Here is a 26,615-nt window from a genome sequence, read left to right on the forward strand (position 1 = left end):
AGCTGATACACCAAGCTTGGTAGTAGTAGCCCAAGCCGTTGCTGCAGGTTCAACAAAATCTTCACTGTATAGACATGGGTAGCAGCTGATACACAAGGCTGAGCAATAGAAGATCAAGCAGCTGCAGCAGGTTCGACAATATATATGAAGCTAATCTAAACTGTATAGAACTGGGAAGCAGCTGATACATCAGACTAGGTAGTATTAGCAGCTTCAACAGGCTTGACAATATATATGAAGCTAATCTAAACTGTATAGAACTGGGTAGCAGCTGATGACTGGACTTCAATCTGTCCCAATCTAAATTGAGTTCTCTTCAACCAGTTTACCAATACTGTAGAATTAAAGTTGGTTTGATCTTTGGTAGGATGGGGAGGTTTCCAATTCTGACAAACCTGCATTCTGACTTGTAAATGTCCAGGAAGCTGCAAATACAAATTTGTACCTGTAGATGATGGGAAATCATTCTCGAATTTGGTATTTTTTTTTTAAAAACCTTGCTTCTTTTGTAGCTTGTATATATTTAGCAAACAAGACATACCAAAAGTATAAAATTTGAATTTGAAAATTCTTTCCAGGAGGAAAATACAAACCTTTGAATGATAAGCAAAGAGAATGGTGGTCCACATAGGAAATAACTGGAAAAAGAAAATATAGATTTTTAGTAATTAAATTGATTTTGAAGTTATCCTAAAGGAGGTTATCCTAAAGTAATTAAATAGTTTGAAGTTATCCTAAAGGTGGTTATCCTAAAGTAATTAAATAGTTTGAAGTTATCCTAAAGGAGGTTATCCTAAAGTAATTAAACAGTTTGAAGATATCCTAAAGGAGGTTATCCTAAAGTAATTAAATAGTTTGAAGTTATCCTAAAAGAAGTTATCTTAAAGTAATTAAATAGTTTGAAGTTATCCTAAAGGAGGTTATCCTAAAGTAATTCAATAGTTTGAGGTTATCCTAAAGTAATTAAATAGTTTGAAGTTATCCTAAAGGAGGTTATCCTAAAGTAATTAAATAGTTTGAAGTTATCCTAAAGGAGGTTATCCTAAAGTAATTAAATAGTTTGAAGTTATCCTAAAGGTGGTTATCCTAAAGTAATTAAATAGTTTGAAGTTATCCTAAAGGTGGTTATACTAAAGTAATTCCTAATCCTAATTCACTTCTTCTGTTTTCATTTGTATTGTATATTCTGCACAGTACACTGCATTGCACATCGTCGCACATCATTTCTTGTATATTCGCAGCCTAAACCACAAAAATTTGTGAAAGACACAAGTTTTAAGTAATTTCAACTCAAATATCATAGGCAAATGGTAGACTACTCTAATTTCAGTTACTGTTAAAATATATTACAGACCACATTAATATTACTTCCAGTTATTTCATGTTTTATCTCATTGTGCTCAAAATGGATTCATCTGAGGGATATGAGAAATCTTTTTTGTGGATTTTACAATAATTTTCATCACTTTTAAACATTTGAATTTTGTCTAATTCCTAAATATTCTTGGAAATAAGAGCAATTGTAGCCTACAGTTTAAAATACAAATTCACCATGCAATGTGATCATCAAACAAAACAGACAAAATATAAACAAAAATGAAATAAAAACAACATACCATATGAACACATTCTTCTTTCAAAATTCAAAACAGAGAATTCGACACACAAAAACAAAAACAGGCCGAATCGAATATATGGGAATATAGAGGTTGATTATGATATAAGCATAAAGCACATATTACAAAGCATCAAAGCGTTACGAAACATAAACACATGCTTTATAACATACAGAAAATATTTAACATTATAGCATAAATCAAAATATAAAGCGCATTGCAAAATAAATCAAATATAGGTCTACATGTAACAAAGCACAGCACATACTGCACAACACAAAATAAATAATAAAAAAAACACATGAAGCATATATTATTATACAAATATAAAGCACTAATATGTATAACAAATCATAAAGCATATGCTACCATACATGAAGCACAAGACACAAATTATAAAGCATGTGTTCTGTATACAGCATATTAAAAACATATATGTTGATGTTATAAAATTGTGATAGAAAGAAAACAAACAAGCCAAGTGTGCAATGATGGAAAAAAGAATCAAAGGATTACCTTAGTTAGGACAGCAGAATTACATTCTTGTAGAGATTCCATTAAACTTAAGAAATGTAAGTTTACCATTTCAGCCAACTGCAAATATAGTTGATCATATAAGTAACTAAATTAACAAAATTAATTTTTAAAATATGCAATGCCATAAATACACTTTTTCCCCTGAAGATTGGCATAATTATAAAATTTCCAAAGACAATGGAATTAGCTGTTAATGGGAACAGCCAAAGTCTTCTGTGTCCGACAATCCACCTTGCACCTCATTGATGGGCAACCCTTTACACATAATCTTAGTGAGACTAATAAGCTGAACCACCTAGGATAGCCCTCAAAACCTCAACCTTTGCCAAAATTATTGCACCCTGGACCTTCAGGTTAACTCACAAATAGTTAAATATTACTCACCACTTTAGAATGAGAGAGTAACTGTAAGATACCAGGTGTTACTCTAGCCCAGAAATCCATAACCATAGCTGATGCTGTATCATATTGTTCACTGTTCTGAGGATGCATGGCTGCAGCTGATTCACAATACATTGTCCATAACTAGAAAAATAGAGTCAAAATGATATTAATCCAAATTTGCAATGCTCATCAACAAGTCAATAACCAGAACAAAATTTTTTGACCCATATGAATATTCAAAATTTTGAAGTTATTCAAACACAATTTTTTTCCAGGTTTATAAGTGCTAAAACATCATTTACAATAAACTTACCTGACAAAGAATAAAAGCATGAAACAGTGATGACATGTGAAGTACTGAAGCCTGAAATTAACATAAAAATATGAACATATATTATGAATATCTTTCAAAAAGCAGGACTGGACTGCCTTATCATATACTGATAAATGATATAACACTTATCAGGTCGCCCCTCATAAGAAATTTTTGACCCTTCTAACCTCCTGAAAAATTTAGAGGACTTAAATGTCTTGTCATGGCACACACTTGAAGCCCCCATCGAATTATGTTGGCCCCAAACCTTTTTCCCTGACAGTCTAAGGGCTAGCTACGGGCCTGTGCTTAATATTATGGTGTCTGCATTACAATACAATAAAGTATTTTCACCGTTAAAATAGTGCTCAATATATCAACTGGTGTCTCCATTATGCAAAATTGTTGATATTTCTCTAATAGATGGGCTGCATATTGTCAGGATTTTTCCAAATTTCCTTCGAGCACAAAAGGTGAACATTATACATGCGTATAATATTTGCAATTATATGGTAATTTTCCTAGTGAAATAATTTGTTAATCCTCTCACCTTGGATTGTTCGGCAAAACCAGTCATTATAACCATAACATGATCAGCTATATGAGAACTAGCCTCTATAGGTACAGGTAAACAAGAGATAGGTGCTGCCCCCTCTCGTATAGCAGTATGTGTTAGAGATCCTATCAATATCCAGGATAATAATCTAATATGGCCGATACTATCTATAAACTCTTTTGGTCTGAAATTTTCAAAATTATACATAAAAATAAATTGCGCAAATACACAGTTGCTATGTTTGGTTACCATGGTTACAAAAAAATGTCAAGTACTCTTCACAAAAGCAACACCGATATTGGGATATAGATAAAACTTTGTTATATAAGGTATAGTATTCAATAAAACAAAATGACGGCTTGTCCATTGGGAACCTCTGATTAAAATTCAACTTTTTTATCACTGTATATAATGTGCACCTTCAGTAGGGCAAGCCAAAAATTTGCACTATACAAGCAAAAATACAGCTAAAGAAAGTAATTGAAGTTGTAAAAAGGCAAGTAATTATGTTCATGAACAATTAATGAGGTTTAGTAACTTCAGGCTCTTTCTCTTTGGGATGGGTGATAGCTGGGCACACCACGTGCATTTTTGTCGGTTTCACCAATTCAGCTACTGTTAAAAACTAGCAGCTGATAAAATCAGATTAGCAAGTCACTTTCAGCCAAAAGCCAGCTACATAAATAAATAAATTGGATCAATTTATTAGATATAAAGGAGATCTTACCCTTGTTGCATGGCTGATGGTGGATGGTACAACCATGGAAGATATCTGGTTATAGCTCTATTATCATGTCCATTACCTCTGGTTATTTCTAATGCTACAAACTGAGCTATACCAGATTTTAACTGACATCCCAGAGTATCTTCATTTAAACTTCTTGATACACATTTACTATTATTCTAATTAAATGAGATACCAAAATAACATTATGTAGCTCCTAACTATATAAGAATATGATGCCACATGATAAATGTGGTCAAAAAATGTTATTAAATGGCTTGTAAAGAGGTTTTCTAAGTTTGTGTTGTGTATCAGGGACACTGATATCTTCAATTTGCAAGAGTCAGACGTCTGCTGTTACTGTAATTCCACTAAAACTAAGTGTTTGATGATGTCATTAATAACAGACGGCCTTATTTGATACAAGCATATTTTGAAAGTAGTGACATCATCAAACAATTAGTTTTAGTTGAATTACAGGAACCACAGACGTCTTATTGAAAATTGGAATGGCATAAATGGTCATCAAATTACTTGTTCTGGAGATAGAACACCTTTAAAATACATTATTTACCTTAACTTTAGTAAGTGTATGAAGATCAGATATAAATTCTATACAATCATTAATATGTTGTCTCATACATTCAGCCGCATTATAACTTAATAATGATTGAGCTGGTGAGGTGTAGGTCATACCAACATCATCTGATAATATACTAGAACATAGACTACCTCCAGTATCTAATACTACAAACTATAATAAATAGAAACAATAAGTTCATAATGATTGAGGTGGTGAGGTCATACCAACATCATCTGATAATATACTAGAACATAGACTACCTCCAGTATCTAATAATACAAACTATAATAAATAGAAACAATAAGTTCATAATGATTGAGGTGGTGAGGTCATACCAACATCATCTGATAATATACTAGAACATAGACTACCTCCAGTATCTAATAATACAAACTATAATAAATAGAAACAATAAGTTAATAATGATTGAGGTGGTTAGGTCATACCAACATCATCTGATAATATACTAGAACACACACCACCTTGATATTTTGGTATATCACATAAGTCATCATTATAGGATCTACAAGTATCTACATTTCAAGGTTTTCATGTACTAGGATCAGTAGCCTGCTTTATTTCTATTGAATCTTCAAAAGTCAGTAAATTCTTACCTGTACCAAGACCAGCAAGTTATCATCTGGTATACTTATTTTAAATTTCAATGTAGACACCAGCTCAAATATCACAACTCTTGTCAATAAAATCTTATCTCTCTCCTGTGAAAAAAAAAGCAAATTGACACAATTCCTATTATGTAGCAAGTCTATTTTTCATCTTGTCTTTGAAAAGTATAGTCAAAATTGATGAAAAGAGCTTCAAAAGTCAAAATTGTAAAAGCAGTTCTAGGTATTGGACATGATAGATCTAATAATATCAACAAGATAGTTTTACCTAAAAAGCATAAAACTTTTGAATTATCATCAGTAAATCAATGCTATCCATGGAGCATTTTGTTGTGAACTTTCAAAGCAATATACTTACCCTACTAAAAGCTCTGTTACATAGTGAACATATATCCAAAAGTTGTTGTAGTTTAAATGAACAATTCTGAATGGCAAAGCTTAAAACTTTGGAAAATGGTTCCAAAATTGCCTGAAATAATAAGAGCATATCATATATCTATATAGTGTTAATAAAATGAAGTTATCTAACTTAGAATCATCATTATCAAAATCATCATCAAACTGACTACCATAATTATCAAAATAACAACTGTCATTATGAAACTCACAACCATCATTCCCTAAGTCACAACCATCATTACCAAAGTCACAACCATCATTATCAAACTCACAACTATCATTATCAAAGTCACAACCATCAATAGCAGATCCACAACTATCATTATCAAACTCACAACTATCATTATCAAAGTCACAACAATCAATAGCAGATCCACAACTATCATTATCAAAGGCACAACCATCATTAGTAGATCCACAACCACCATTATCAAACTAACGACCATCATTAGCAGATCCACAACCATCATTAGCAGATCCACAACCATTATTAGCTGATCTACAACCCTTATTTTTTATTCAACTCACAACCAGAATTATCAAACTCACAATCCCAATTATCATATTGACAGCTATCATTAACAAACTCACAACCATAATTATCAAACTCACAATCCCAATTATCATATTTACAGCTATCATTAAGAAACTCACAACCATCATAATCAAACATACAATCCCCATTATCATATTGACAGCTATCATTAACAAACTCACAACCATAATTATCAAACTCACAATCCCCATTATCATATTTACAGCTATCATTGTCCAAAATATATCAATGAACTTACCCTTACTCCACCAACAGCTGGTACTTTTAGTATTGAGATAATAATCTTGAGGACTGGTGTGATATCACATGGAGCTGGTAGCAAGACTGGTAGACGTCTGAAGAAAATCTCAAACTGACAGAGTATACCAGGCCAGATAGCTGTGGAACTCTCTAATGATACACAGTTTAAATAAATAGATATATTACTCAATAATAACATGATGGTATCTTGTGATAGATTCTTCTTCTCATTTAACCCCTAAAACAAAAACAAAATATAGTTTTGTATTTCTGTACAATAGAACTGCAGTTAGATCAACCAAACATAGTTCAAATTGTTGATATTGATGAGACATCAGATCCAAGATATTACTATAGATCATGTCTGTCGAAGGGAAGCCAAAAGGACTGGTGCTCCTTTGCAGAATTAAGGGGGCACTAGTCATTCTTGCTAATGTAAGAAGCCAGATAATACATCTAAAGTAATGTTGGATTGAAAGTGGAATACATTTTTCTTTTTTATGGCCCCAGAGATGGGTGGGGGATTGAATGGCACAAAAAATTATCACCTAAATATACCACTGAATACAACATAGGTATAAAGTATGTCAATATTACCTCTAGTAAGAACTGTAATGGAGCATGACAAGTTAAATCATTAAAGTCCACTAGAGCTGCAGCAACTGTCTTCCAAAATATTGGCTCTGGAAAACAAATCATGATTATCAAGTCCTACCCTTTCATGTTAATGAATACGTATTACATTTTTGCAACATTTTTGCAATCATCGTTAAGTTGAAGATATTTTTGTCTTCCATCAAATACCCTACCCTGCTAGAGAGCCCACCTCCATCTATTTGTATTATATGTACCCCAAAGTGACACAAGCATATCAAGACTAATTAAACTTACCTAAATTGCTCTGAAATAACATTGGAAATATTCCATTTGGTGCTAACTGATGTAAAACACATCTTATTAACTGCCTAGCTATAGTAATACTGTTACCAGGCATTATCATGTTACTGAAATATCAAACAATTATCATTTACATTATCATGTTACTGAAATATCAAACAGTTATTATTTACATTATCATGTTACTGAAATATCAAACAGTTATTATTTACATTATCATGTTACTGAAATATTGAACAATCATTATTTACATTATCATGTTACTGAAATATCAAACAGTTATTATTTACATTATCATGTTACTGAAATATTAAACAATTATCATTTACATTATCATGTTACTGAAATATCAAACAGTTATTATTTACATTATCAAGCTACTAAAATATTAATCATCGTTTACATTATCATGTTATTGAAATATTGAACAATTAACATTTACATTATCATGTTACTGAAATATTAAAAATTTATCATTTACATTATCATGTTACTAAAATATTGAACAATTACCATTTTCATTATGATTTTATTGAATTATCGACTGTTTTTGTATGTTACTCAAATATTCTTATTCATTATAACATTATAGTTATGTTATAATATTATTATCATTTCAAATTATCATATTGCTGAAATATTCAACAATCAACACTTTGTAACCAGGTTTATGAAATATATTTATGATATCAAATATGTTATTATGTTACTGAAATATTAAATAATTATCATTTTCAATATCATGTTGCTGCAATATTTATCAATTATTACTTGCATTATCCATGCAAATGAAACATTAAAAATTATTATTATCATAATGAAAAACAGAAAAGCTCATTTGGTCCAACTAACCTCTCAGCTTGCCAAGAATATTGATTACTTGCAGCAATTCTGTAAAAAATTAGAATATTTTTCACTTAAAACAGTGGTCTTGAAGCCACATAATGAATAAATTAATATGCGTAATGCATTCATAATGAAGACATCAAATGTTGATACAAATGCTGAAATCAATTGCTTATACCATAGTGCATAATAGATGGCTCAAAGGAGTTAAAGTCAAATTGAGCTCCCTTAAACAAAATTTTGAATTACATCACCCACTGTAAGCTATATCATTCCTGTCTTTTTAATGTGGATTGTGGTTCCACTTAAATGGGTCAAATAAAATGAATGAATAACTAGTGTTCTCACCTAGATACACATTGCAGTATTGGTAATAACATGGGTGTCGCTAATTCAGGTTCTCTGTGTATAAATGTGGTCAAAACGACAATACACAACCCAATTGTGTCATCATCATATAATTCTAGCACCGCACCACATTCTGTACATCGCTCTATCAGAATGGTCTCACCAGAACGAATAGCACTCTTTGTCTTCTTAGACCCATCTCTACTCTTAGCCAACAAGACTGCTTTTCTTGCTTTTCTACTATGGCTGAAAAGAAGGGATAAATTTGTCATAATTTCTAGTTGGACTCTTCGATTTTGGTGGGTTTTGGGATTTGTGGACTTAAGTTAGAAACCTACGTAGGATTTAATTAAAATAAACACCTTAAGGTAGAGAAAAATGTCTCCTACGTATTCTAAAGTTTTCAACTAATAATATTGAGCCATTATAAAGCCTATCACCGAAACTAGGTCAAACTGCTTAATTAACAATTAGTGCTTTCAGTTATTAATTAATCCTTTTAAAACAAATTCAGTTTGATCAAGAAGATATAGATGTAAATAGCAAATAGTAACTTTTTTTAAGGTATAATTTATGACGTTTTTGATGCATACTGCATATTTTGGGGTGACAATCCACATAAATTCCTAAAACTACCCACCTAGCAGTAGCAGCATAAGCATCACTCTGTGTCTCTTGTACTTGTTCACAGATCTCTGCAAATTCAGGAAATATACTGTGTAATTCCACAGCTGTTATTCCTGTTTTTCTCGACTTTCTTTCTCGGAATTTGGGTTTGATCATCTGTCCTTGAATATCTCTTCTTTCACCTGTGAATAAAGACAATTTTCACGACTTTTTAGTAGAGTGCAAATTTTTGTTGTTAACTTTTCCACAGCATAATGGGACAGATGCGCCATTTTGGCGTTGAAAATCGCAGAATTCCTTCAAAAATATCTCAAACTAGGAATTTCTTTTCCTATTTCTATAGATGTCTTGTCTATATATGGCATTAAACATTATTACTGTTTGGCTTAGCTAAAAAATCCAGTTTCTGAGACTAAAGTATGATTGGTCAAAAACATGGCGCATCCGTCCCTTTAACATAATACATTTACAACAATTTGCAAGGATTCTACCTAGTTAACAATAACTTGTTCTTAAAACACATGCATGTCAAAAATTTCATATCAAGCACATTCATTTAAAGTATACACCATTTTTTTTCATAATACAATACAACCATGTTTTCTGACAGAAAAGGAGTATTATATGTTATCTAAGTCTAATCCATAAAGATTATATATCAACTAGAGTCAATAATTACCTTTCTTGTCCTCTGCATTCTCAACAGAATCACCATGTTCTAAATTCCTCTCAGATTCAGCATCAGATGTCTGATTCTTCTCACTCTCCTCAGTGCTCTCAACTTCTGATGCAGCATCACGACTATGTTCTGATGTACCACCTTCACGGTTACTAGATCCAGTGGTACTACTTCCTGTTGCTCTGTGGGTATCTGAATCACCAGTGACATCTTCAACCTTGACATCCATGTTCAGTTTTACTGATTTCTCTGTAACTGGAACTGGTGAATCACAAGGTGATTCTGATTGGTCCTCTGATTCTACATCACGAGATATGATTGGTTTTAATGGTAACTTGGATTGGGTTTCGATAATCTGAAATAAAATCTTTGATCTTATCGAATGTACCCAACTTAGTGCACAGAGTTGGTTTTTCAAACATGCAAAAATACATACAAGACACATACATCTGTTTGATTGGAGTCTCTAAATTGTACTCTTATGTTATAGGCAATCAAGAGTGCTGTAAAACCATTAAAACCAGTAAAGTTATTTTTGGTACAGGATCACAACACCACATGATATTGATGAACATGGCATAAATCATCTTATTGGTATCCAATACAAATGAACAATAAGAACTGTATCAAGCGGCTGGCATGCTGTGATGTTCATAAGGAGAATGATTCCAAATTACCACCAAAATACACATACCTTTGGAGGCTTCTCATTCAATTTTTGATTCAAAGTGTCTTCTTCTGCAGAATCAGGTTCTGAGTAATCAATTAATTGTTTAGGTTGACGAACTTTGGGAACTTTTCTTCCATCTTTTTTGAAGCGACTTTGAGTTTGTGGTGTAGACTCTCCATCAGAATAGACACCTTCACTGCTGTCAGCTCGCTCTGTGGTCTTCTTTAAGTACTGTACAGCACCTGAGCCGTCCTGACCACGAAGTAGAATGGTATGATCATCTTCATCTTTTTCTATTATACTATCAGGACTTTGTGGTGGTGTGTCTGTTTCTTGAATATTCTCTAGATCACTGATAGAGGTCTTACTGAAATCTAAAGAATAATCCAAAATCTTAGAGGGAATGCAAATTCTTTTGTCCTTGCGTTGTGCAAACTAGTGTCTGACTCTTATGCAAAGAGTTTTCATGGGGCCTTTGACCAGCCACCAGGGTTTCAAATTAAGTTCATGACCTACCTTTACATCTATGACCAGAAGTTTGAGGTGCCCCATCTTCTGATGATTTACAACAATGATACTGAGCATCTACAGTATTCACCACAATCTGTACCAGAGTCTGGATGATAGCTGATACTGGAGAACTGTTTATCTGATACTGAAGTGAATACATTTTTATGATTATACTAAAGATCTACTGTATTAACCACACTGTGTACTTTAGTCTAGATAATAGCTGATACTATTTATCTGATACTGAAAGGAAAAGAGTTTAATGATGATACTGAGGATCTACAGTATTCACCACAATCTGTACCATAGTCTGGGTGATAGCTGATACTGGAGAACTATTTATCTGATACTGAAATAGAGTTCATGATGATACTGAGGATTTCATTATTAACCACACTGTGTACTTTAGTCTAGATAATAGCTGATACTATTTATCTGATACTGAAAGGAAAAGAGTTTAATGATGATACTGAGGATCTACAGTATTCACCATAACCTGTACCAGAGTCTGGGTGATAGCTGATACTGGAGAACTGTGTATCTGATACTGAAATAGAGTTCATGATGATACTGAGGATCTACAGTATTAACCACAATCTGTACTAGCATCTGGATAAAAAGTGATAGTATTTATCTGATACTGAAAGGAAAAGAGTTTAATGATGATACTGAGGATCTACAGTATTAACCCCATTTTTTACAATCATCTGGATAAAAAGTGATAGTATTTATCTGATACTGAAAGGAAATAGAGTTTAATGATGATACTGAGGATCTACAGTATTAACCACAATCTGTACTAGCATCTGGATAAAAGGTGATACTATTTATCTGATACTGAAAGAAAATAGATGATACTGAAGATCTACAGTATTAACTACTATCCATACTATTACTTCTCTTTATTAAATTTATGAAGGTCAATACCATGCAGTGTGTAATAGGGGAAATTTTGACAAGGATTATAAACTTACCTTGTATAATATAACCAATAAAGCTCTTAACCAAGATATTCTGGTATACTGAGAAAGATGGTATAAACTATATGTTGGTGGTTGGTAATCTGAAGCATACCTCTGTGGTGAGGGACTATATTGTAATAATAGTAATGTTATAGGTAATATAGTATTACCAAGTTTAAAATTATTATCCAATACCTAAACAAGAAAAGGTATATCATTATGATCACTTACCAAAAAAATTTCCATCAAAATTGGCAAAGATAGTTATGGACACATTTTCTATAAATAAATTTCAAAATTTGGTTATAGCAATTGAAACAGATGATGTTAATATGATGTTACAGGCAATTCATATATATTTAACACGAACAGGTTTAATGGGTTAAACACTATCAAAACACATGTCTCTTTCCTTGCATTTCTTAGATGGCAGTGTGTTAACTTCAATAGAAATTATAAAATCTTATCTTATTCAATGGATTCAGATATATTTTAAGACAAAAAGGTCAGCATATTCTATTTAACACAATTATACTAACTGGCCGAGATATACATTAACAACAGTAGCAATACTTACAAATGGTATACCAGATAAATAGGCATTAAATACAGCAGAAGATCTCAGTTTATATGGTGGTACACTGAATGATTTCTCTGTTTGATTATAACCAAGTAATATATTAAGATGTCTCAAAACTGTATTCTATAATATATTAAATATATCTACATATACATTACAAATTATATACACATCTCACTTAAGTATAAGAAATGAAATGAAATGAAATGAATGGAGTTTTACGTCCTACTTTTCTGCACCATGCTTAAGAATATGAATATGAATAAGAATAAGAATAAGAATAAGAATAAGAATAAGAATAAGAATAAGTATAAGTATAAGTATAAGTATAAGAATAAGAATAAGTATAAGTATAAGAATAAGAATAAGAATATGAATAAGAATAAGTATAAGTATAAGTATAAGTATAAGTATAAGAATAAGAATAAGTATAAGTATAAGTATAAGTATAAGAATAAGAATAAGTATAAGTATAAGTATAAGAATAAGAATAAGTATATGAATAAGAATAAGTATAAGTATAAGTATAAGTATAAGAATAAGTATAAGTATAAGAATAAGTATAAGAATAAGTATAAGTATAAGTATAAGAATAAGTATATGAATAAGAATAAGAATAAGAATAAGAATAAGTATAAGAATAAGTATAAGAATAAGTATAAGTATAAGAGTAAGTATAGGAATAAGTATAAGTATAAGAATAAGAATAAGAATAAGTATAAGTATAAGTATAAGAATAAGAATAAGTATATGAATAAGAATAAGTATAAGTATAAGTATAAGTATAAGTATATGAATAAGAATAAGTATAGGAATAGGAATAAGAATAAGTATAAGAATAAGAATAAGAATAAGAATAAGAATAAGTATATGAATAAGAATAAGTATAAGAATAAGTATAAGTATAAGAATAAGTATAAGTATAAGTATATGAATATGAATATGAATATGAATATGAATATGAATATGAATAAGAAAAAGAATAAGAATAAGAATAAGTATAAGAATAATAATAAGAATATCTTTATTGGGAATATAAAGTCTGTTTATAATTTAGCCCTTTCTTAATTTTGATCTTTCCATGGGAAATGAACTAAATTTGGTTATCAGAAAATAAAATTCCTACCTGAGCTCTTGTATTATCTCTTTTAGGATCTTCTTTATATGTGGCCATAAACTAAAAAAAACAAAAAAGCTAAATGCAAAATACTACTAACTGATTTCAGAGTTCTAAATTAATTTAAAAAATGAATGATTTGTGAGGTTGTATAGCAGTCAGTAATTGTCTAACCAGAAATTTAGCTTTTTTAACATTGATTCAATTAATCTTTTAAATTTTCATTGAAAAGACTAATATTACCTTCAATAAGAGAGCTACTAATTGATAAACAGTATGCCTATCTACACCTTCTAAATCCATAGCTCTCTGTAACAGAGCTGCAAAATTACTTTCTTCATCTGAAAATTCTCGGAACTGTCCACCTACAAATTTCATATCATTATAAAAACTTCAAAGCTAACAAAAATTCAGAGGATAAAATAGGAATGAGTCATTCTTTAAAATTCATAAAAAAAATTATTCATTTAAAGATAAATACATAGCTAGAAAAATTGGCTTTGACAGAATACTTTTTATGTAAAAAAGTTGACAATTGTCTTAAGCTGTTTTTAAGAATATCCACTGGTGTTATGCAATCTGATACACAAATTTCATTACAGCACGGAAAATAAGTAAAAAACATTGTTACTAGGTAACATAATGAGATTCAGTTAATTAGTAAACGTGTATTATTCAAGGGTCAATTAATTACAAATATATCTTCTGAAATTTTTACAGTTAATCTTTATTTTCACAAAGAACACTTAGTATATTAGTGATGGCACGATATATTGGTGAATCGATGTATGTAGTGTTAATTTTTATCCTAATACGCCATATCGCGATACATATCGTATCATGACCCTTGTATCGCGATGCGTATTATACCGTGGCTTGGCGATACCCAGCACTATAGTATAGGCCCTTTCGTCAGAATTATAATCTTCCCAATAAAGATATCATCGAAGAATAGAAAAGATAGAAACATCTCTGGATATTTTTATGCATAACTTTCAGCAAGCAAGCATCCACTGTTTTGCATATTCACAGGTTACATGCATTTCAACTTTCATAATCAGATAACCATTTATAGAGCCGCAGTCCATATCAATACCTGACTTTCTCAAGCATATATCATAATGGAATTAAATTGTACCTTTAGTAATGATTGAATGGATTAATTCTACCGAGTCTAAATTTAGTTGCTAATAATAGCACCTTTGGCATGCATGTGTACAGGTCAGGGAAAAAAATTTGGAGATTTGCCTTGAAAAATCTGGAGTTTGGGTAAATGGGAGATTTTTCCAAAGCTCGAAATTTGTGAGTTTTAAACCCAAAATTGATTCTTTTTTTCTTTTTTTTTTTAAAGAAGCCTTAAGCCATCTGACGGTCTCAGAATTCACGCGGAATTGTCCATTGGTCCCAAACAAATATTTCTGAATTTCAAAACAGTTTACAAATTCTTTTTATGCACACAAAACAGCAGGCTTAACAAACTTTTAGCGTTGGAAAAATATTTCTTGACAAAAATTTGTCGTCTGCTTCATGCTAAAGATAAACAGTTATAGAAGATAGCTTGCCAGGCAATGTAATATACACCGACAGCTTTGATTTTAAAATAGTCAAAATCTGTCAAGAATTGAACCTTCTTGAGTTGAACTCGTTTTCAAGAACAAGGGCAATAACTCATACTAAATATTTTTGGATTTTTCTGATTTTTGATAGGGTTCATCCCTGGGTGATGGCAAACACTCACACTAAGTTTTATCAAAATCCGTCAAGAATTGCGCCTTCTAGAGTGTTTACGAGCAATTGTGGACGGACCGACAGACGGACATGGGTGACGACAATATATTTCATGTGGGCGTATAAAAATGTGAGTGAAATAGACAGAATGTTAGAAGAGAAAAGACATACCAGCAAATAAGACATTACTATAAGATCCTAGATTAACATTAGAAGACATTCGAGATTGAAGGTGAAATTGAGGTGCTGACTGCTGTCTCACACAAGGAATATCTTTAACAACTGAAATACAACAGTTGGTTAGAATATTAGTTAAAGGGATTGTAAAGAGGTTTTCTTCATTTTTTTAGGTGTGTCTGGGACATTGATAGTATCAATTTGCACCATTCCAATTTCCATTCAGACGTCTGTGGTTCCTGCGATTCCACTAAATCTAATCGTCATCAACAAAATATGCTTTATCTCATAAGTCCCTTCACGATAAGTTATGTCATCAAACACTTAGTTTTAGTGGAATTGCAGGAACCACAGACGTATGATTAAGAATTGGTATGGTGTAAATTGATGCTATCAGTGTCCTCGATACGCATTAAAAATTTAGAAAACTTCTTTACAATCCCTTTAAATGCATTCGTTTAATCTATGTGTAAAAGGCTAAAAATTCAGTCTAGACTAATTTTTAACATGGATCAAGTGATAGCTGAGAGAGAAGACTTCATACGATAAATCATTTCATTCTTTCAGTTTGGATCTTTAAGGATCCTCACCTTAAGGAAGATAGGGTCATAGACTTACTAAAGTCATGACATCAATTTTGGCAAAAACGACTTGAAACGAAGTGAATAAAGAAAAGTTCAAGGCAAGGCAGCCTGCCCTATAACATGCAATGTCTATAGTAAATGGAGCCTCAGTGTCTTATCATATTCAAATGACGATGCGCTTTTTACATGTTAATTCTCTTCCTAAATCTCAGAGGGGAGAAAAGTGGAAAAAGTACACAAAGTGCAATATGTCATTATTCATAAATCGGCAGAGTTCAATTTAGAGTGAAAAATTTGAATAACACTGAATTTTAGCTTTGGCTAATCAAGTTTAATTTTGATTTGCATTTCTTAAAGATTATGTAGGAATTTAGAATGTTCCAATAGTAATTTTAAATATACAAATTGATTTGATTGACAGATTGTCCTGATTTTTGTTTAATTTTGATTTGCATTTCTTAAAGATTAGGTAGTAATTTAAAATGTTCTAATGGTAAACCTTCAAAAAATCTTGCCAGAGTCATTAGTTCCATTGTTATACAGTTGATGTATATGACAATTTGGCAAAAAAATTCACATGAAAAAAATATAGGCTACAATTTGATTTGATTCACAAATCGTTGTGATAAATTTTCATTTTAGCTAATCAAAGGAAATATTGGATCGAAAACTCTGAAATGGATCAAAATGTATATATATTTCTTATTTACTAATACACAAGTGCACTTTTGTTAAGATGGAAATGTTATTGAAGGCACACTGTGGAATAGATATATACTTACATTTTGGTGGAGTCGTACCTTTAGCTATAAGATGTACTGGTACAGATACAGCACGTCTATATGGTGGTTTGACTTGAAAACTCAGGCTCACAGATCTAATACTGTCTGTTCTTGCTAGTGCTAATCTAGCTCGATTTAATTTACGCAGGAAATGTTCACTATGTCTGTCACTACTAGTAAGATCTAAAAAGTTAAATCATTGGGCATTTGGTATTTTTCCAAGTCATAAAAAATACCTCTACTTTCTATTCATATAAGTATATAAATGAAAATAAGGGAACCCATCTTTAAATTCTATCATAGTAACAACTGATATCAACATGTATTTACTTTGGCAAGAGCAATTACTTAAAACATCCAAATTCTCAATAAACAGTTCACTTACCTTGTGGATACGGAATCTCTCCACTATTTTCCAGATCAATTTGTGCCTCTAGAGATAAGGTATCAAATCTACCCAGAAAGAACTCCCATGTTAATATTCTATGATCTGGTAAAACTGAAGCTAATAGATGCATCCTATCTAAGATCATTGTTCTATCATTGATAACTGTATCAAATTGAAACTCTAAACAATGACATAAACACTGAAAGCAAAGAAACACACAATAAGGAAACAGCAATTTTGAACAAGAAGACTGAAGGGGAAGGGAATAGATGACATATTCCACTTCCGTGAGAGCAGAATTGGAACAGACAAACCTGTTCAGAACTCTTCACTCAACTACCAGCTAATCATTGGTCAAATCTCTTGGCTAATCTGTATCACAACTTTGTAGACTACAAAACGTCACCTGACCAAGATTAGAGCCCACATCCCCTACAAGGACTATCCAAAAAAGTGCATAGATACAAATATGTCCAAAAAAAAAGAGAAAAACAAAATAAAACTGATTTCAAAGTTTACTTACTTTGAGAGCAGCGGGTCTAATGGTATCCATATACATGATAGTTTTCTGGGACACTCCAGCACTAATATCTTCTACAGAACCAATAAGATGACAGAAAGCATGAGCTAGACTAGTTTGTACAACTTGGTTATTTCGTATGGAATCTGTATCAAGACATCTTGCCATTACTGTTACTTTCTCAACTTAAAATAGAAACATTACAGAAAGGTAGAAACCGCCTATTATACATGTGGCAATCTATTTGCAAATCAAATTGAAAAAAAAATTGAAATGGCTTTGATTTGATAGACATCAAAAATCTTGAAATTTTAATCATTTTTATAATTGACATAAAACCTTGCTGTGTTATTGTCAAAAAAATAGGCCAAAACCTCTGTCATTGTTAATGGAATAAACAAAACCTCTTGGTTTGCTGCTTTTGGCAAAGAAAACAAAAAAAATATAAATATGGTAGACTTTACTAATTTTTTTACTATTTTTACTAACCATGATCCAAAGAAATGATATTATAGAATAGCAGAACAAACCTGCTGAGAATCTAGCTCTCCAATCATCATGTCCATAACACTCTTCAACTAGATTCCAGAATACATCAGCTCCAGTAGGTAGAGTTATGGAATGGACCAATAATGGTACAGCTACTGTTGATAATTGTGAGTGTTCACACTGAAGTAGTTTCCATAGACTGCAATTAAATATTGAAGTACATGTTTGAAGCCCATGTTCTGCAAGGCTTGGAACTTTGAGACTCTGGAACTTTGCCTTTGTATAGAATCAGAATTTGGAAGCAAGTAATTCAAAACATCACAAGATTTGATCACTTTATTACATTAAGGATCCTTTGGATAGTGATAATAAAGAAGCTTAATTTTCACTTGTATATATAAAGATGTCATCGATTTTGGTGCACGCAAGAACTTATGGTAACAGCATGCCACTTAACTCCTACACAACCCGGCTCATTATTAATTTGTGAAAATAAAATCAACTCACTTTGGAATGAGTTGTGTCTTTAGAGTATATTGTATATACAGATTATACTGACTAACTGTATAGTTTAAACATTCACCATGTAAACACAGATATTTAAATGATGACAACAGGTTATATAGAGCATCAACATCAGTTACGTTACATAATCCCTGTAAAATAACATAATATCAACATAAAGTTTCATTACATAATCCCTGTAAAATAACATAATACTAACATCTGTTAAATCATAAAATCCCTTTTAAAAAAACATAAAATCAACATCAGGTACAGTAGATAATCCCTGTAAAATAACATAACATCATCATCATCAGTTTCATTACATAATCCCTGTAAAATAACATAATACTAACATCAGTTAAATTATAAAAACCCTTTAAAATAAAAAAATCAACATCATATACAGTACATAATTCACGTAAAATAACATAATATCAACACCAGTTTCATTGCATAATCCCTGTAAAAAAAATAACATAATATCAGTTACACTAAATAACATCAACATCAGTTATATTACATAATCCCTGTAAAATAACATAATACCTACATCTGCTAAATTATAGAAACCCTTCAAAATAACATAAAATCAAATATAGTACATAATCCCTATAAAACAACATAATATCAACACCAGTTTCATTACATAATCCCTGTAAATTAAAATAATATCATTTACATTAAATAACAAAATATCAACATCAGTTATGTTACATAATCCCTGTATAATAACATAATATCAACATCAGTTATGTTACATAATCCCTGTACAAGAACATAATATCAACATCAGTACATATACCCTGTTATAACCTAATATCAGAAGATAACAAAGGAAAAGTATGAACATACCTTTAGTAAAGTATCATACAACTGTAAGTATTTAGGAAAAGCATGAACTTACCTTTAGTAAAGTATCATACAACTGTAAGTATTTAGGAAAAGCATGAACTTACCTTTAGTAAAGTATCATACAACTGTAAGTATATAGGAAAAGAATGGATGTCATATTCTGGTTCTTTGGCTTCTTCATCTTTACTTAATAATGGATCTATAAATTCTACAACAGAAAGTATGTCATAAAACAAAATTGTGAAATGGAGTTTTACATCCTACTCTTTTGGTATGGGACGCAAATACTGTAGGACATTTCATGGGTGTTCAATAAGAGAACCAGAATACTTATGTGGTACCCTTTCCCAATTTCCATCCATTGAATGGTCTTAAAATGAATAGTCTTTGGCATCATCTCATTCTTTGAACCCCACCACTAGAAAAATGAGCAAGTCTCTTTTTCCCTGAGCGACCACAGCTCTTATTTGTCTAAAATCCAATTTCAGGTATTTATCCCCCACTTCCAGAGCTGTCTCTCTTGAAAAGCATTATTTGACCGAAACAGTATGTCAGAATATATCAAATTGACTGTCCTGATGTGGAATGTGTATCTGAAACATGTGTCAGTAATATTGGTTGAGCTCTAGTCAGTAGGAGACTTGGATAAACTTAGAAATTATTCTAATACCTGAATTATCAGCAGCTTGGATATTGTTCTTTACTTCATCAAATCTGGGTAGTTCTTTAGGTGGAATCTTCAGAGGATCTCTTGGACAGATATGTTCCATGAGCTGAGCTGCTAGTTGGTGCCACAGAGCAATGTTCTGACAGAACTCACAGTTGACTTTCTGGACCTCTGATAAACAGGTGTGAACACCATCCCAATCTTTACGTAACATCCAAGTCAATAGCTGCATGACCTCTCTACTTGTTTCATTATAAATACCAAGATGCTTGGGTGACTCCTGTAGCTCCATCTATAAATAGACGTCCCTCAATAATGATTTAACAATTTTATCTTTTTAGGGGTAACAATAAGGACCATTTCTTACTATTTCTTACTTTACATTTTAAGCCGAGGTGTATACAAACAATGAATTTTTTGGATCTTGAATATATGTAACTAGTTTTTAGAGTGATTAAAACTGCATGTAATCGCATCCTTCCAAAATACCTCAAACTAGGAATTTCTATTTCTATATTCTATTTTCATATTTCTTTTTTATATATGGCTGAATCTCAATAAATGTTGAGTCATCATTTTAACATTCAAATGTGGATAATTCTGGACACAAATGAATTTGAAGGCTCACATTTTGACGATGGGCTGTGAACACTATTACTGATTAGCTCAGCTAAAACATTCCTGTTTCTAAGACCAAGATGTGAATCTGTCCCATTCATGACAAGATCACGAGTCTTTGTGGCCTATATATACTTATGTTTCCTTGTTGTTAGTATTTATTATATTCCTGATGACGATGTGAGAACCATATTGAAACGTTGTACGTAATATTCTAGAAGTATCTATTCACAATAATTATCTTATTTATCTATATAACATGTGCTTCTAGTATGCCATTAAAAGATCAACATTTTTACCTGTTTCAGCACCATATCTAACATCATAATAAAACTGGGTAAGATCAACTCAGACTCTTTCTCATAAACATAACTGGTGTTATAATGAGGTTCACGCTCTGGACTTAATGGTGCAGGGTACTCTTCTCTACTGTCAGCTATATGATCGGTATTAATGTTGGACTTCCTCTCTGTTCCATTAGTCACATCTTCAGGATCTGAATTAATCTGCTCCACTCCAACTTTGCACATTTTTAAAAAAAGATGCATCGGAATGATTATATCCAATGATGAGAGTATCTGAAATGGAGGTTTTGACCAAATCTTAAACTGGAAATCAAAGCGATAAAAGGATGGTCTTTTGATAAACCACATTTCAAAAAAATATTACAATAAAAGCCACCATTGTAAAATTAAGAAATGAAAACAGTTATCTGATTGATTACCAAAACAAAATTGAAATATTAATTTTAGTGATTAATCATTCAGACGAAAAAAACAACTCAAAGCATTTTTTAGTTCACTTTTCAAGAAACCAGTCCCCGGAATTTGTGGACATTTGCTTTCTTGTTGTTTACTTCTATGGTGAATTATTACCTGTAGCCATTGTAAGGCCTGTTCCTGAACAGAAGCACTGCTATCAGCAAATCTCTCTGTTATGAAATGATACATCTTTTCTAGTGTGAACGGCAAAGGACACATATCAATATCAAATGCTTTCCTGAAATGATACATATCAACTTGCTATTTTCATTAAAATAACATTTTTTCAAAGAGAAACACAGCTGGCTTTTCAGAATTAAATTCTGTAGCTTAATGGAGGCAAATACCTCATATTTGAAACAAGAACCAAATTTTAGACCAATTAATGTAATAAATCGGTGCTTAATATATTATTTACCTCAACAATACTCTTAATTCATGTAGGTCTTCTTCTGCTATCTCTGTTCTAATAGCTTCTAACCAATATGGCATAACATAATCCCAAATCTACCAGTGGAAAAAAATTTCACATACATATATCTTTTTTTCTGCTATCAGTGTCCACGATATGCATATAAAATATAGATAATCTCTTTATAATCCTCTAAAATTCATATTGGCCTACTAAAAAAGATAGGCACTAAAGACAATACTTTTGTTGCTCTGCATGAATTTTATTCCCATAGTTCTATGCAGCTATGCTCAGAAAAACAAAAAATAGTTACTCTATAAGGGAAAATATATACGTACTTCAAAGGTTATAATGTTGTATGGTACAAGACAGAAGAAACAGTTTAACCCTTCTTTAATTTGAGCAGTTCTAGTGGCTAAAGTGTCCCTGAAAAAGTAAGAAATTTGGGTCTTGAGTCATGTAACCTTTGTTATTTAAGGTTGTGAAGCTACGACTTAAAGGGAAACTGTGTGCAATCATTTGACCCCAAAAACCCCCAGTTTTTTTCACATCACTGTAAGCAGACGTTAATTTAAATTGCAACAATCTAAAATTACAAAGATACTTACCAGAAACCACCAACTCTAGAATATTCTACAGGATGTGGTAACAGACAGGAGACAATAACTTCAAAATGTGTTTTGTTAACATCTTGTAGCCAACTATAGATATACTGAAATATAACATTTGTTTTATTAATATCTTGTAGCCATCTATAGATATACTGAAATATAACATGTGTTTTATTAACATCTTGTAGCCAACTATAGATATACTGAAATATAACATGTGTTTTATTTATATCTTGTAGCCAACTATAGATATATAGAAATATAACATGTGTTTTACTAACATCTTGTAGCCAACTATAGATATACTGAAATATAACATGTGTTTTATTAACATCTTGTAGCCAACTATAGATATACTGAAATATAACATGTGTTTTATTTATATCTTGTAGCCAACTATAGATATACTGAAATATAACATGTGTTTTATTTATATCTTGTAGCCAACTATAGATATACTGAAATATAACATGTATTTTATTCATATCTTGTAGCCAACTATAAATATACTGAAATATAACATGTGTTTTATTAACATCTTGTAGCCAACTATAGATATATAGAAATATAACATGTGTTTTATTAACATCTTGTAGCCAACTATAGATGTACTGAAATATAACATGTGTTTTATTAACATCTTGTAATCAACTATAGATGTACTGAATTATAAGATGTGTTTTATTAACATCTTGTAGCAAACTATAGATATACTGAAATATAACATGTGTTTTATTAACATCTTGTAACCAACTATAGATGTACTGAAATATAACATGTGTTTTATTAATATCCTGTAGCCAACTATAGATATACTGAAACATAACATGTGTTTTATTAATATCTTGTAGCCAACTATAGATGTACTGAATTATAAGATGTGTTTTATTAATATCTTGTAGCCAACTATAGATGTACTGAATTATAAGATGTGTTTTATTAATATCTTGTAGCAAACTATAGATATACTGAAATATAACATGTGTTTTATTAACACAAAATATATGAATAAAACTAATAATCTTTCTCATTGCAATGAATTTAAAAATTATACTTGGCTACCCTCATGTTCATGTATAATAATATCAAAGTTGGGAAAAATATTTATAAAAAATCTAAGGTTGATTAAAATACAGAAAGGCATCTTGTGATATGAGACAAGCTTGTATAGATATACATAATTAAAACTATGAATGTTTTTTCCATGATATCAAATTAAAAAAAAATTTTTTTACCTCTGGTTTAAGTCTTTCCAATGCATTGCCAACATTATCTGTAAACAAAAAAGATATCACATTTATAGATGATATTATTAAAATATTTCATAGTTGTCCAAAAATCATTACAGAAGAAATCAAATTGAGCTTAACATCTTACTTTCCTGCTCTGACTAATGAAGACTGACAGAGATCTGCAGTTGTGACTGAGGGAAACATTCATAGGACAGTCCTTAAGTGCACATATCTTGCTTTATTGACCCATTTACTTTGTAAATGGTGACTAAATGACTATAGTATAGTAGAAATTAGTAGCGATATAGTATATAATTCCCTTACCATCAGGTAAATAAGCTGTAGCATCAAACCATTGAAATAATATCCCCAATAATCTACCTAGAATTTCCTACAATTGTTATATACACTTTTAAAAAAAAGCTATATGCAGTTTAAAAATCACTTGCCATCATGAATATGTATTACCTTTTTATAGTAAACGATGCTTGACAAATGTAATAGGCCTACAGTTGAGATGATGTTCAAAAGAAATAGCGCAGCAAAAAAAAACTCAAAACGTTGAGTGTCAAATTTCTTTAACAAAGGGGGAATAATACTCAAAACCTCACCACAAATTTCTGATTTGGTTTTTATTTTTTTCACCATCTCAAAAATATTCATTTTACAAGACTATTTATCTGTATTTTCAAGGAATATCATATAAAAAAATTCAAGTGGATAGGAAAATTAGTGAAAAAAAATCAAAAAATCCAGCACCACTCACAATGGGTATATCATTTTTAGGACGACATAGTTCTACCATTAACCAGATACCATATCTACTTAATAATTTATGATCTCCGCCTTCCTCTACCTCATAACACTCATCTTCATCATTCAATCTTCTCTGTTCTTCACCCATTTCTACCATACGCTTTGATTCTATGGGTTGTGCTTCTTTTAACAGACTAAACAAAGTAGGAGGTTTGAAATTGCAGTAGAAAGTAGAGGTATTCTAATAACTTAAATACCAGTTTGTCTCACATGTCCATAATTAATTCATAATTAGATAAATTAGAAGAGAATTACCAGCAAAATTCCAATGAGTGACCTATCAAGAAAGGTCAAAAAGTCCTTTTGATTATCCAGACTGTACATAATGGACATTTACCATTGGTTAAAACTCTTAATTATATGCAATAAGGACATAATCATATGATTAACAATACATGATAATTATACTTTTTTCCCATTCCAAATCGCCAAAACATCGGTTTCAAACCCAACTTTCTCATTCCCAACCTTCAACTTTTGTACCATTCGAAAGACATGATGCTTTTCTCATGTCAGCCCCTTGGGCTTGTAACCCCAACAGTCAGAAACTGCATTAACAATATGTCATGTATGTCTGCCTAGGCTTGTACTGAAACAAGGATCTCCAGGTAAGCCAGCAAATGATCTCAAGTTCATTAGAACATTGGGAAATCCTGTGGTATTCATTAGAACATCACTTACCTAACAATAGCATCAACAAGGTATCTCTGTAATGCTGGTGTACAGCTCCATATATCAGCTATATTACTATGTGTTATATGATTCTCTTCCAGTCTATTACTGTGTTTCTGTTCAAAACATGTTTTACAGTATCTGATTGGTCTATTACCATTAAAACTGGCACATTCTATAGAAAAACATGTACAGACTGCAAGATTCTGTTCTGATCTACAATTCTACAAGACAAAAATCCAAAAAGATTATCATTAATATGAGATTAACGTAGCTAAGATCTAGCAAATGAAATGAAATGAAATTTTGTTACATGACACTTGGCAGTGTGCAATGAGGAAAATTTTGAAAGAACAGCAGCCTGATCTCAAACTGTCGAGGGATCTTTAACGTGCACAGCCTGTAGCGCACAGGGCCTTGGTTTACTGTCCCATATGAAAGATTAAGCGCTTTTTTCATATCAGCACACTTGCATCACTGACAGGGTAGAAAATTCAAAGGTATCCCTATTCATTTACAACTAGGACGAGGCGATTGAGGAAAGGTTCACGGAAAACAAAAAACATTTGTTGGCTGTAATTAAGACACTGATGTAAAGATGCAAAGGCTTGAACTGAATAAGTTGCATGATCAATTGAGACAGCTTTACAAGGTATCCAATCAGATTCTTCCCTTCAATTGGATCCTGGAATATTCTTGTGACATCCATGTTGCTTTAGCGGATACAAAAATCTTAAATCAAAATTACCTTATTTTCACAAATAGTAGAGACATAATTAACTGGTAGTAATAAATCTACCATATATTCATTTTCTCTTCCTAACTGTTCAGCACAATCACTACAGATATACAGTGGAGGTGGCGTGTCTCCAGAATGTATAGCTAATGCTGGATTTAAACACATCTACAACATATGATAAAACATGAACTGAAGACGATTTTGCTGGGGCTTAATTCTCACTTACTGGGGCCCTAGCCCCCATGGACCACACCCTTGCGATGGGGCTGTTCTTCATTTTTTGTGAAAAG

General features: G+C 31.5%; 1 protein-coding gene across 1 annotated transcript in view; it reads right to left on the minus strand.

Annotated features, from left to right (window-relative positions):
• Positions 1-245: 245 nt before the first annotated feature.
• The window catches only part of LOTGIDRAFT_154853 (hypothetical protein), a gene marked incomplete at both ends in the record, with an annotated part of 31,606 nt that continues 5,236 nt past the window's right edge, over positions 246-26,615 (minus strand). Inside the window, 44 exons of the mRNA XM_009065361.1 lie at positions 246-425; positions 594-638; positions 2,133-2,210; positions 2,538-2,678; positions 2,851-2,901; positions 3,401-3,590; positions 4,134-4,309; positions 4,705-4,877; positions 5,049-5,106; positions 5,328-5,432; positions 5,698-5,808; positions 6,533-6,772; positions 7,132-7,217; positions 7,426-7,538; positions 8,284-8,322; positions 8,626-8,871; positions 9,266-9,434; positions 9,932-10,286; positions 10,626-10,975; positions 11,118-11,256; positions 12,086-12,268; positions 12,651-12,776; positions 13,780-13,830; positions 14,014-14,135; positions 15,670-15,780; positions 17,042-17,224; positions 17,427-17,628; positions 17,953-18,134; positions 18,480-18,637; positions 18,946-19,094; positions 19,798-19,818; positions 19,850-19,870; positions 19,902-20,005; positions 20,468-20,756; positions 21,382-21,660; positions 21,958-22,081; positions 22,262-22,350; positions 22,594-22,681; positions 22,864-22,967; positions 24,102-24,139; positions 24,423-24,489; positions 24,865-25,048; positions 25,596-25,810; positions 26,335-26,490. Coding sequence (XP_009063609.1) covers positions 246-425; positions 594-638; positions 2,133-2,210; positions 2,538-2,678; positions 2,851-2,901; positions 3,401-3,590; positions 4,134-4,309; positions 4,705-4,877; positions 5,049-5,106; positions 5,328-5,432; positions 5,698-5,808; positions 6,533-6,772; positions 7,132-7,217; positions 7,426-7,538; positions 8,284-8,322; positions 8,626-8,871; positions 9,266-9,434; positions 9,932-10,286; positions 10,626-10,975; positions 11,118-11,256; positions 12,086-12,268; positions 12,651-12,776; positions 13,780-13,830; positions 14,014-14,135; positions 15,670-15,780; positions 17,042-17,224; positions 17,427-17,628; positions 17,953-18,134; positions 18,480-18,637; positions 18,946-19,094; positions 19,798-19,818; positions 19,850-19,870; positions 19,902-20,005; positions 20,468-20,756; positions 21,382-21,660; positions 21,958-22,081; positions 22,262-22,350; positions 22,594-22,681; positions 22,864-22,967; positions 24,102-24,139; positions 24,423-24,489; positions 24,865-25,048; positions 25,596-25,810; positions 26,335-26,490 — 6,291 coding nt within the window. The remainder of the gene's footprint in view (positions 426-593; positions 639-2,132; positions 2,211-2,537; positions 2,679-2,850; positions 2,902-3,400; positions 3,591-4,133; positions 4,310-4,704; positions 4,878-5,048; positions 5,107-5,327; positions 5,433-5,697; positions 5,809-6,532; positions 6,773-7,131; positions 7,218-7,425; positions 7,539-8,283; positions 8,323-8,625; positions 8,872-9,265; positions 9,435-9,931; positions 10,287-10,625; positions 10,976-11,117; positions 11,257-12,085; positions 12,269-12,650; positions 12,777-13,779; positions 13,831-14,013; positions 14,136-15,669; positions 15,781-17,041; positions 17,225-17,426; positions 17,629-17,952; positions 18,135-18,479; positions 18,638-18,945; positions 19,095-19,797; positions 19,819-19,849; positions 19,871-19,901; positions 20,006-20,467; positions 20,757-21,381; positions 21,661-21,957; positions 22,082-22,261; positions 22,351-22,593; positions 22,682-22,863; positions 22,968-24,101; positions 24,140-24,422; positions 24,490-24,864; positions 25,049-25,595; positions 25,811-26,334; positions 26,491-26,615) is intronic.

This window comes from Lottia gigantea, assembly GCF_000327385.1.
Source record: "Lottia gigantea unplaced genomic scaffold LOTGIsca_7, whole genome shotgun sequence".
NCBI lineage: Eukaryota > Metazoa > Mollusca > Gastropoda > Lottiidae > Lottia > Lottia gigantea.